General features: G+C 42.1%; 1 protein-coding gene across 3 annotated transcripts in view; it reads left to right on the top strand.

Moving 5' to 3' along the window:
• Positions 1-13,178, top strand: part of Dym (dymeclin) — a 288,571-nt gene that overhangs the window by 106,573 nt on the left and 168,820 nt on the right. For all 3 annotated transcript variants that reach the window (XM_085676420.2, XM_048419152.3, XM_048419153.3), the window contains exons 10-12: positions 5,063-5,238; positions 9,239-9,364; positions 11,986-12,099. In XM_085676420.2, the coding sequence (XP_085532546.1) occupies positions 5,063-5,238; positions 9,239-9,364; positions 11,986-12,099 (416 nt within the window). The remainder of the gene's footprint in view (positions 1-5,062; positions 5,239-9,238; positions 9,365-11,985; positions 12,100-13,178) is intronic.

Here is a 13,178-nt window from a genome sequence, read left to right as displayed (position 1 = left end):
TCTGTGGTGCTTTCTTTGAGCCTCTTTCTAGTAAGCAGTGGCTTGTCCTCTCCAGTTTATCAATCACTGTCTGGTTTTGAGATGAGTGTCAATAAGAAAAAGATGGGATTTATTTTCTGCCATTTTCCTCAGGGAGGTCAAATAATTCTTAGAATAATTCTGTGGTCCCTTAATATCCATTAAATTTACATTTCTTTCAGAGACAAAATCAAGTAACTTGGCAATCAAGACAAGTTCAAGTAGCTGGAACTTAATTAAATGTTAGGCACAAGAATTAACATGTGAAGCCTACATGAGTGATTGTTTTAAATATGTATTTTGGTTAAAGTTTTTTTTTTAATTTTATGATTTATTTATCTTTTATTTTATGTGCATTGGTGTGAAGGTGTCAGGTCCCCTGGAACTGGATTTTCAGACAGTTGTGAGCTGCCATGTGGTTGCTGGGAATTGAACTCAGGACCTCTGGAAGAGTAGTCAGTGTTCTTAACCTCTGAGCCATCTCTCCAGCCCCTTGGTTAAAGTTTTATACGACTAAATATTGTAACAGAAATCAACAAACTTTTTTTTTTTTGTCCAAGTTGATATAGTTGGGTATGCGGAAGGGAAGGTTCCTATTCTTGGGTAGTCAGGGTGTGTCCAACACTCACATAATATTAAGATGAGCAGGAAGTGCAGTTGTTGGGTAGAATCATGGAGGATGTCTGTGCCATGTTTCTTTGCTGACCTATTCTAATTTCTCATAGAGGAGTGGGGTGCCAAGGAGTTATACCTTTGTCGGTTTTGAAAATTTCACATGTAGAGTCCTCATCCATTTTGCTGCTGTAACAAAGTACTTAAGTCTGAGGAATTTATAAATAGCAGAAGTTTATTTCTTATAGTGCTAGAGACTGGGAAGTAGAAGATCAAAGCCCCAACAAGTATAGTGTCTGTGAGGGCCCCCACTCCAGTTCTTTTTTTTTTTATTTATTTTTATTTTTATTGAGCTCGACATTTTTCTCTGCTCCCCTTCCTGCCTTTCCCCTCCCTTTCTACCTTCCCCCAAGGCTCCCAATTTACTCAGGAGATCTTGTCTTTTTCTACTTCCCATGCAGATTAGATCTATGTATGTCTCTCTTAGAGTCTTCATTGTTGTCTAACCCATCTCCAGTTCTAATGTTATGCCTTGATGCTGTATCTTACATAGAGATGGAAGGCTAAATGGTGGTGCTGCATGAAGCCTCTTTTATAAAGGCCTTAACTCCCCACTCGCAAGGGAGGAGCACTCATGCCTGAATTCCTTCCTGAAAGCCCCATTGCTGCACTGGCAGCTAAGCTTTTATGTGCTTTTGGTTTTTTTTGGGGGGGGGGTGGTTTTTCAAGACAAGGTCTCTCTGTAGCTTTTGAGCCTGTCCTGGAACTAGCTCTTGTATACCAGGCTGACCTCAAACTCACAGAGATCTGCCTGCTTCTGCCTCCTGAGTGCTGGGATTAAAGGCGTGTGCCACCACCGCCCAGCTTGCTTTTGTGTACGTTTGTGGGAGGACACAGGCATTCAAACTGTAGTGCAGTGGGGAGCCAGTAACAGTTCAGTGGATAGGAAGTGGAACTGTGTGTTCAGTGTTTTCTGCTCTATTCCTATACTTTTTCCTTGGGGACAGTGTCACTTCGTAGCCAAGAAAGCTCATTTTGGAACTGAGCTGACCTGGGTTCATCCCACACCCTGGTCATTTCAGAGTGAGACCTTCGGCAGTTTGTATAATCTCAGGGGTCCTCAGTGATGGTGTCTGTAATATGGATCTACATAAAGCACTTTACATGAATATCAAGCAAGAGTATAGTAGAGAACCCAGCAAGGATGCTGTGTGTGGTTTCTGCTGTTGCAGCTTTTGCCACTCAGGCCAAAGGTTCATGTGCACTTACAACTGAACCCTGCCTGAGACTTTTAGAATTGAACCTCTTCTGTGATTGTTCTCTTTTGGGAGACCACTCAGTAGCATGGCAATTCCGAGGACTGGCATCAGAGTCAGACAGACTATAATCTGTCTCAGGTGGTTCTTTAAGAAATAAAGGAGCTTTTACTGTAGTGTAGATTCACCAATTACTGCTGTTGGCGTGAGAAACAGTGTGATGCAGAGGTCAGTCTGGGTTTACTCACCATTTTTTATTTAATCTCTGCAAGCTTCTGTTTCATCATTTCTAAAATTGGGCAGAAAATGACTCAGTTGTACAGATTAAATAAGGGATAATAGACAAACACATTGTATAACGGCTGATTCACGCCACCTGTTGGCGTCTGTAGATATTGTGACTACACACAGAAAACACATTTATGTGGGGGGAATCAAATATAGCATAGGTAAGTGGTACTACTTTGCTATCATTCTGAGTCCTGTAGAAATTATTTATATTTGCATGTCCACTGTATTACTTACTTGTACTTTTGCTGTGACATACAAACAGCAGGTTAAGGCAGTAGGGTTTATTCCGACTCGTGTGTGGTCCCAGGATCCGGTTTGTTATGCAGAATCTTTGGCATCAGCAGCTCGAGAGATGGACCCACAGTCAGGCAGTAGAGAGTGCTGAGTGCTTGTCTCAGCTTGTCTGTCCCTGTGTTCACTGTGCTTTCATTTAGTCTGGGACCCTGGCCCATGAAAGGTCCTGCCAGTGGCTAAGGCTGCTCTTCTCACCGCAGTTAACCTAGACATCCCCTCACAGGTGTGACCAGATCTATTTTCAGGGTATTCTAAGTCTTATCAAGTTTGACCATCACAACTCCATCCCTTGTTCGCTTGGCACCTAAATACATAAATTTTGAGCCATAGCCCACTGGCTCATGGCAAAATTCCTTGAGTCCCCATAGTCTCTCACAATCCCATGACTGTCTACAAGTCTAAAGTTGAAGTCTCACCTGGTGCTCAAGACAACCCCTACCATGAGCTCCTATAAAATCAAGTCCAAGCTGCGTACTTCTCATGTGGACTGGCACGAGTGAGCGTTCCGGCATAGACACTAACCCTCGCGTTGCCGTGGCAGCGCCGCTGCTCTCTCCAGCCACCTGCAGACCTATCCTTTGGGCCGTCTGCACCTCTGTTCCTGCAGCTTCCCTTACTAGACATTCAGCGGTCCTTATATGGCCAACATTCTAGGGTATTCTAGGTCAGTTCTGTTGCTGTAATAAAACACTCTGACCTAAACAAACTTGGGGGAGAAAAGGGTGTATTTGGCCTACCCTTTCGGGTCACAATTCATCATCAAGGAAAGTCAGGATCGGAGCTCAAGACAGGAGCCATGAAGCCAGTGCTGCATGCTAGCTTGTTCTTTGGCTCACTCTGGCTCACTCTGGCTCACTCAGGCTCACTCTGGCTCACTCTGGCTCACTCTGGCTCACTCTGGCTCACTGGTTTTCTTTTACTTCCCAGAACTACCTGCCTAGGTATGGTGCTCCCCATGGTGGGCTGGGCTCTGCTGCACCAATTAATAGTGAGGACAGTTCCCCACAGTCATGCCCACAGGCCAGTCTGATCTAGGTACTTCCTGGTCTCTGGATACTTTACTCTCAGATGACTCTAGGCAGGTTGATAGTTAGAGCTAGTTAGGACATGGGGTCTCTTATTGCGACTTAGAACTTACTGCAACTTCATGGAGTGGCCTCTCAGGGCCTCCTTGCAGAAACTGCAACCCTGTCATACTTTGCCTGGCCTCTCTAGAACCAAGAGTACATGGTTATAAGTACCACAATCCTGTCAGTGTTTCATTCAAGATTACAAATCCAGCACAGTGTGACTAAGCTCTGCTGCCAGCTCAGGATGCTTCAGACCGCAGTTTCCTTGGCTTTTGTGCTGATGTTAGGGAAACGTTTCCCTAGATGGTTGCTTTAGCCGAGAACTGCTTCAGTGGTGGTCTAGTTTAAGCTCTCTCCTTTCAATGAATTTGCGTCTTCATAGGTAGGAGTCTTGGTGGGCGGGCCTTGCCCTCGGCACAGCCTTCCTGCTGTCCAGGCTGGAGCAGGCAGTAAGGTCTCCAGTAATGACAGATGATTTGTCCTTTGTGCTCTTCTTGTCTGAAACCTCCCTGCTGCAACTTGACATTTTCCTTGTCCTTCTCCTCCACTTTGCTCTCTCACTGTGGACCTGGATGAGAGCAGTGAGCTATACTCTTGCCACTGCCAGGATGCTATGATATCTGGAAAGTGTCTCTGTCAAACAAATGAATCCTTTATCTTTCAATTCAGCATCACTCAGGAGTTAAGGTAGCTCAGTGAGGACAAGCAATTGATGTAAAGCAGGAGAGGCCGAGTTCACATCAGAACCTGTGCAAAACGGAGGCACAGGTATGTCTGTAGCCCCAGCATTACAAGGTAGAGAGGAAATCCAGGGCTTACTAGCTAGCCTGTCTGAAATAACTGGCTTTCCCCTCGCTCAGAAAATACAGTAGAGAGCAATAGAGGAAGGTACGCAAAGTCTTCCTCTGGCCCCCGCATGTGTGTACACACTCATGCATCCCCCTCTCTGTCTCTCTCTCTCACACACGATTAAACTAATTAATCAATTAGTTAATTCATCTTCACTCAGGTTCTTAAGATATCTGAGCTATGATTTATTTAGAAACTTTAGCAAGTTTCTCAGCACTTGTAGTCAGTTATCTTTAAATTTTTAGTTTTGAAGATTGGTTTTATTTATTTTAAATATGTATATATGTATTTGTCCTTGTGTGGGTAGTGGCTTGTGTGCATCAGGTATTCATGGAAGCCACACGGTCACGAGCCACCGATGCCGTCCTCTGCCCGAGCTGTTTGCCACACTGAGTCCTCTCTTCATCCTTCAGTTTTGTTTAAATAAAACTTTTATAGATGTTTATGGTCCTTCCCTAGGCCTGCTGTATTTCATATATTTTATTTTATTTTAATACTAGCTAAGTTGCATATTATTTTACCCACTTTTCTTAAAAATGAATTAATTTTAATGAGTGCATCAGCCATGGTTTACTTATTTGAAGAACCTTAGCTATTATGTGTAAATAAACTACTCAGAAATGCTCATATGCATTTTTTTATACATTTTCATGCTTATTTTCTGTATTTTAGACAGCAGTCCTTTCCCATCGTCCATCCCACATGCTTTCCAGATTAACTTCAACAGTCTGTACACGGCCCTGTGTGAACAGCAGTCTGATCAAGCCACGCTCCTCTTGTACACTCTGCTCCATCAGAACAGCAATGTCAGGACGTACGTGTTGGCTCGAACAGATATGGAAAACCTTGTAAGTATCACAAGAAACATACCATGCCAGTCTTGTGAGCTCCAAGAAACATCCTATATAACCCTCAAGGACATTTGTATTTCTTCTTGTTCCTTCCAGCTGATGAGGCCTGTCCTCTGGGTTTGTGTAATTGGTCTTGGTTGCCACACATTGCTGCTGACAGTGCTGAAAGCCAGGGTGATTAGTTTCCCCCAGGGACCATCCTTCGCACAGCCTAGATGCCAGTGCCCTCTGAGTGCAACTCCTGGACGGTTAGTCATTTTCAGGCACCTGGCCAGACACCACTCTAAGGTCCACTCTGAATAAAATCAGTTCCACAATTTGTCTTGGCAGACGGAGCTCCTTCAGGCAATCAATGATTTCCATCGAAGCTTGTGTTTACCATCAGTTTCACTAAAGGGAAGAGTAGGCTACCGTACCAGGGTGTGCCTGAAATACCGTGGACTGTCACTGCATTCCTTATCCCATGTCCCCCAGCCTCAGGTTCCCCAGGTCGAACAGAGCTTCACCGAGCATTTGTTAGCTTCTTTTATTGGTTCTACACTTATGTAAGTGCTGAAGAAGCATAAGATACTAGCATTTTTAGCATATTATTTATCACAGTGACATAAGAACAAAAAGTGTGATGTATAAAAATCAGTCTCCATATCAGAAAGGTGAACAGCAGTGCCTTAAATAGCACAGTACGCTGTGAAAGTCCTTTAGTCACAAGGAAAACTCTGGCTCCCCATGGGTGTGAGGAGCACAGAGATAGCTGTGTGCAAGGAATTCTGGGGGACTTTGGGCAATCAGCAGGAAGCCTGGGTGTGGCTTGTAGGCTTGTGGTGTAGTGCAGATGGAGGTTTGTAAGATGAGGAACCAGCTGTCTTCAGTTTGAGAACACCCACTGATGAAAATCTTCAAGGATGCATTTGGGAGTTTTTTTTTTCTTGTTGTTGTTTTTAAAGATTTATTTATTTATTATGTATACAGTGTTCTGCTGTCTGTATGCTTGCTGGCCAGAAGAGGGCACTAGATCTCATTGTAGATGGCCGTGAGCCACCATGTGGTTGCTGGGAATTGAACTCAGGACCTCTGGAAGAGCAGTCAGTGCTCTTAACCTCTGAGCCATCTCTCCAGCCCCCACACTTGGGAGTTTTTAAGAGCATAGTAGGGTTTTCATAATTTCCTAGATTATGTCCTTATATCTTTCGACTTCTCTTTCTTTTATAATAAATATTTGTTGAGGCTGTGACCTTGGAATATGCTGCAAGAAGAGATTTATTCTGTGATGTAATTTTTAGATAGTTGACAGTCCCTTTGCTGTGTAGACTCTGATTTCAGAAGGTGGCACATGGCATCTCAGTGCTTGTCAGATACTTCTGTTCATGTTCTTGTGAGGATGGGGCTCGGGCTGCCACTCCAATGTAGGCCTTTCCCTCGGACACACTCTGTTATCCCATTCACACAAAACTTGAAAACAGTGAGTAAGGAGAAAGGAAGTAGTTCCTCTGATCATTAGGTGGGTGTTAATACGATCTGTCCTAGTTAGAGTTATCATTGCTGTGACGAAACACCGTGACTAAAAGCAGCTTGGGGAGGACAGGGTTTGCTTGACTTATATATCCTGAGTGCGGTCTGTTGAGGAAGGCCAAAGGGAGAACTCAAACCAGGCAGGAACCTGGAGACAGGAGCTGATGCATAGGCCTTGGAGGAGTGTTTCATTTAGGTGTAAGATAGAGGTAAACACTCACTGATACAGTACAGATTAGCCTCCTGTGCTGTGTTCTGCCCAGGAGAGATGGGGACCAACTACTCTTGGCTCTGACAACCCAAGAGAGAGACAGAGACAGACAGGCAGAGAGGAGGGAGAGAGGAAGAGAAAGGGAGGGAGCGCCACCCTCAGTCAGCTCTTAAGCAGTCACATTGGCAGACAAGACCACACCCTAGGGCTTACTGCTCCAAAATACCTTGGCAAAATGTATTTAAATCCCACAACACTCAGCCTGCTTTCTTATAGAACCCAGGGCCACCAGCCTGGGGTGGTCCCACTCACAGTGGACTAGGCTCTCCCCCATCAACCACTAATGAAGAAAATGCCCTACCAGCTTGCCTACAGCTGCATCTTGAGGAGGCATTTTCTCAATTGAGAGTCTGGCTTGTGTCAAGTTGACTTAAAACTAGCCAGCACAGCCTGAATCTGAAGAAGCACCCTCCACATTATGATGTAAAGACTCGGTAGTGTGTGGTGGTATTTTCAGGTTCCTGTAGCAGGTGGACCCCGATAGAAGTGGGACCCAAGGCATGGGCTCTCTTAGGCTTTGCCCACCCCTGCTTGAGGTCTGAGAGCTCTCTTTCCTGCCCTGTACCTTGTAAGGAGTCTTCTCCTTTTGCCCCCGCTGCTATGGTCTCCACCATGTCAACCTCACTGTGGCAAGTGAAATGCTCCTGAAACCATGAGTCAGATAAGCCTTCCATCCAGCAAGTTGATTCTTTCAGAATATTTTCTGTTTTGGTCACAGAGATTAGAAATCAGCTCACACTGGGTAAGAGGGGAAAAGGAAGAGAGTGACTAGAGCACTATTAGCCAAAAAGTCTAAGATTTCTCTTAGAAATAATGAAAATATTCTAAAATTAACTGGTGATAGTTACTCATTTGTAAATCTAATTTAATTATATCTTTTAAATGCAGGGATTATACAATATGTACATTTACTATCTCAGTAAAAATATTGAAAGGAAGAATTAATCTGTTACTTTGGCATAGTCCTATTGGATCCATCATTTTTAACTTGTGGGGATGGGGTGATTCAAGACAGAAATTCTCTGTGCAACTCTGACTGTCCTGGAACCCAATTAGTGGATGAGGCTGGCCTCAGATGCAGAGATCCTCCTGCCTCTGCTTCCCACACGCTGGAATTAAAGGCATGTACCAGCAAATCCGACTCTTTTAACTTTTAAAAGGTTTTTTTTTTAAAAAAAATCCACCCTACCTCCTCACCCTCCCCCCCCCGTGGTGTGTGTGTGTGTGTGTGTGTGTGTGTGTGTGTGTGTGGTGTTTCCCTTGAAGGCCACAAGGAAATGTTGGGTCCCCAGGTCCTTTACAGAAGTGTGCTGTGGCATAGGTTTATTTCATCTTACAGCTTGTAGCATACTTTCCTTCCAGGGAAGTCAGACCAAGAACCTAGAGAATGGTTTTGCTCACTGGCCTGCTTTCCATGGTTTTTCCCAGCCATCTTTCTTAAAATACCAGTGAGCTGGGCCATCAGTCAAGAAAATGAAAATGTACCACAGTCTTGCTCACAGACCAATCCCGTGGGGGCATTTTCTCAATAGTGTTTCTTTCCTTCTTGAAAAGGACTCAAGCTTATGCCAGGTTGACACAAAACTAGCCACACAGTGTGTGTGGTAATTTCATATAAGGCATAATATGCTTATAGTGATGGTTGCCCTAGTTCATATAGAATGAGCAAATAGACAGTGTCGGAGAATTGATTAGAAATGAACTTACACATATGTGAACAGAATCATCAAATGAAACCCTGATACTCTGAAGACTAAGTCTTGGCACACGCGGAGAAAATCCACCATGGACAGCAGTAGTCACTTCAGTTAGTTCCTTAGGTAAAGTGCACTTTTGGATTATAGCGTTAAAAGAACAAGTGGTATGAAGCATACAGATTAAAATGCTTTAAATTTATGAGCAACCAAGCTCTTCTGAACAGTCCAAGTTTCTTTTTCTTCCTTTTTTAAGTAGAGGAGGTTGATCTGACATCTAAACTTTCACCTGTGAGCCCAGAGGGTCTCTGGACATTAACCTTTCGTTTGGCAAGACCTTTACAGAGTTAGTGATGACTTTCTTGCTTGGGACCTTTGGTGTGTGTGTGTGGAGAGTGCATGCAGCCAAGTGAGTGTTTTATCTTTTTATTACGAAAACTACATGACCTTAGAGCAGAACATACAAAATAGTAGTATTAAGCTCTCATAGTATATTGAAATATTATAATTTTTTATTCCCTAGGTTTTACCAATTCTTGAGATTCTGTATCATGTTGAGGAAAGAAATTCACACCATGTATATATGGCCCTTATAATACTGTTGATCCTTACAGAAGACGATGGCTTCAATAGGTCCATCCATGAGGTGGTAAGTTCCCATGGTGGGTGAGGGGTACAGACAGAAGTGCTTCTCCATAGATTGTACTTGGCCCTAGTGTTTCATCTCTTTTCCTTCTGGGAGCACTTGGACTAGAGATGGTATTTTCTTAGTTTCATGAACTAATGCTGTGTCTTGTACCCTCATTCTCTTCTGAACAACTGTAGCCTCTGTTTTCATTAGTGTATGTTTGTTGTATATTATACTGGGTTACTTGGGGATACTTTCATATGAAAATACAATGTTTTTGAGCATTTGGTTATTTCTTCATTTCCCCAGGACAATTTCACATCTACTTTAGTGTCATACACAATTTTATGTATTTGAAATCTAGCAACCAGAAACAAGAGAAAGCATATGCTATTTATCTGAGACTGACTTAATTTACTTAATGTGATTATCTTCAGTTGTGACAGTTTTCCTGAAAATGATGTTATTTTGTCCTTTTTATTGTTTTTTTTTGGGGGGGACAGGGTCTCCTGTAAAACTTGACTTTGAATTATCTATGTTGGTAAGGCTTAAATTCCTGGTCTTTCTGCCTCTGCCTCCCTAATGCTGGGGAGTCACAGGTGTGTATTAGCGTACCTAGCTAACTTTGTTCTTACGGCTGAAAAAAAATGCCGTTGTGTGTACATACTACATTTTCTTCACCCTCTTTATTGGTAGACACTTAGATCACCTCCATAATTTAGCTGTTATGAGCATGATGGGCAAGTATCTTTGTGACATGTTGGGTGGGAGTCCTTGGGTAAATAGCCAAAAGGGGTATATGACCCAAAGGATCATATGTTGTTTCTAGTTCTAGTTTTTGGGAAACTATCATGTTGGTTTTCATAGTAGCTGGACTTAGTTTACATTTCCACCAGAAGCATTTGGGATTTCTCTTTAAAAAAAAAAAAAGTGTGTGTGCATTGGGGGCGTCAGACTAAGTGGCAAACACTGAGCCATTACCTAGTGAGCCATCTCGTCTGCCTGGTCTTCCCTTTGCCACACAGTCAACATTTGTTACTGTTTTCTAAATTTCTGCCATTCCGACAGGAAGAAGGCATATCTTTTGCTTGTTTTAATTTGAATTTCTCTGATTTTTTTTTTTTGTGGATATTTCAACTTTCCTTAAAGTTATCTACTCATTTATTAATTGGGTTGTTTGTTTTCTTATTCTTTAGTGTTTGAGTTTCGCCTGTATTCTGGACCTCAGTCTCCTGTGAGATGTGTAGATAGCAAATTTTCTCTCATCCTGCAGGTTGTCTCTTCACTAGATTGTTTACTTTTATGTGCTCAAGTTTTTAGCTTCGTGAGATTACATTTGTCAGTTGAGATTATTTCCTGAGCAACTGGAATCCTGTGCAGGGAGCCCTCACCTGTGCCAGTATCTTGAGATATTTTTTCTCTGTCAGCTTCAGAATTTTACATCTGATCTATTTGGAGTTGATTTTTGTACTGGGTGAAAAATTGGGATCTACTTTTATTCTACTTGTGGGTATCCAATTTGTTGAAGAGACCACCTTTTCTCCAGTGTATATTGTTAATATATTTATGAGATGTATAAATATCTACATATCATACCTTTAAAAGTTGACTTATTTATATTATTGGTGGGGTGTAAGAATTCTTTATATATTTTTGATCTTAAGCTTTTTTGGTATTCTAATCTGTTAATATAGTGAATTATACTGATGAATCTTCCCATTCTTGAGATGAACCATGATTGGTCTTGGTGTATTAATTGGTTCTGTGTATTTATTTACAGATTGGTTAATCTGAGTTTTGTTAGCTGTCTCTTAAGGAATTTGTGTACTTTTTCTAAGATACTCTTTATTGACTTGGTACTGGCTGGCAGCTCAGAACAGCCCCAGGAGTTTGAATGCTGGGCCCGTGGTATCCCTGGGCTCTCCTAATTATCCATAGAAGTTCTTTACATTCTCTAGGGAAAGTTCTGCCTCTGAGCACCTACTCCATCTTACTTTTGCTTCTCATTGCTAAGTTCTGTTTCCTTTTCCTGTTCTTTTTATCTTGTGTGCTCTGTCTCTTTCATATAACGTGCTCTTTGTCTTTGTCTGCTAATGGTATCAGTAGATACACACATCTCCCCTTTGTCTATTAATTGTATCAGTAGATATATACATCTCCCCTTTGTCTGTTAATTGTATTAGCAGTTACACACATCTCTTCATCTACTCATGATATCAGTAGATACACACATCTCCCCTTTGTCTATTAATTGTATCAGTAAATATATACATGTCCTCTTTTTTATTAATTGTATTAGCAGATATATACATCTCCTCTTTGTCTGCTAATGATATCAGTAGATACACACATCTCCCCTTTGTCTATTAATTGTATTAGCAGATACACACATCTCCTCTTTGTCTACTCATGATATCAGTAGATAACCTCTTGGTTTGTAGACCTGGTTTTCTCTCCCCCGTCTGTTTAAGAAAAGAGGAATAACCCTATTAGTGCCCTTGCTTAGCTGAACTGAAGATCTTCCTCACTTTTTTACTGCTTACTTCCCTTTAGAGTAAGTTAAACTAAACTACCAGGAAATGGGAGACACATCTTTTTCCTAAGGGAGTCATTTTTACTCAAATTTTTCTTCCTCATTACAGATATTAAAAAACATTACTTGGTATTCAGAACGAGTCTTAACTGAAATTTCCCTGGGGAGTCTCCTAATTCTGGTCGTAATAAGAACCATACAGTACAATATGACCAGGACTAGAGTAAGTATTCTGCAGCTATTTCTCTGCCTTTATGTACTTATGACCATGTTGTAAAGCATTTTAATCCCATGAAATGTGCGTACGAAATGTACTAGAAAATTTACATTTAATCTCACAGACTATGCTGGAAAAATTCAGACCAGCACATATATACCATATTACATGATTATACTGCAGTGTCTATTTCTTAATATAGACTCATTGTTCGCTGCAGTATCCTTTGTATGAAATGGAGAGAAGCAGGGAAGCACATTGAGATCCAAACTGCTGTATGCCCACCCTTACTGGACTGATAGCACTGGCTTGCCCTTTAAAGCTGCAGCAAAATATATAACTAGGTGACTACGAGAAAATACAGATTCACATAAGGAGGAAAAGTGCAAGGAGCTGGGGTTGTTGCTCGTCTGGCAGTGCTAGCTGGCCCTCTCAGAGCCCTGGGCTCTAGCCACAGCACTCCATAAACTGAATGCGGAAGTCCTGCCAGTCACTTCAAGGTCATCCTCAGCTATATAGCAATTTTGTTTCTTTGAGATAGGATCGTATTATGTAGCTCTGACTGACTTGTAACTGGCTATGTAGACCAGGCTGGCCTTGACTCACAGAGATTCACCTGCCTCTGCTTCTTTAGTGCTGGAATTAAAGGTGTATGCCACCATGTCCAGCATACATAGCAAATTTGAGACCAGCCTGAACTACATGAGCTCCTGTCTTCAAAACAAAGAAAAGCAATCCCTCAAAGTACTAGTTCAAATGCCTTAAAAAGTTGGAAAAAAATTAATTCTGCTGAATTCTGTAAAATTTCAGTCTTAGTCAGTAGAAATATGTTACCAAGGAAAGCTGTGTACAGAACCCAGCTAAGGGGTTGTTTACTTAATGTTTTTTTGTATTTCTCTCCATGGGGCTGGTACAGATGTATATCCCAACTATTTTTATTTGAGATCACAGTAGGAAGTTGTGTTTTAGGAGGGAGACATGCATGTGTTTTAGAAAGATGGAAGCATACAGTCTCTGCTGTGCGTGGCTGGGAGGCTCTAGAGCAGCACATTCCAGAGCCGTCACGTGGTGGAACCGTCATCTGT

Source organism: Myodes glareolus, chromosome 13, assembly GCF_982192425.1.
Source record: "Myodes glareolus chromosome 13, mMyoGla1.1, whole genome shotgun sequence".
NCBI classification, from domain to species: Eukaryota; Metazoa; Chordata; class Mammalia; order Rodentia; family Cricetidae; genus Myodes; species Myodes glareolus.
The sequence above is the reverse complement of the archived record's forward strand: the minus strand, read 5'-3'. Positions and strand labels throughout refer to the sequence as shown.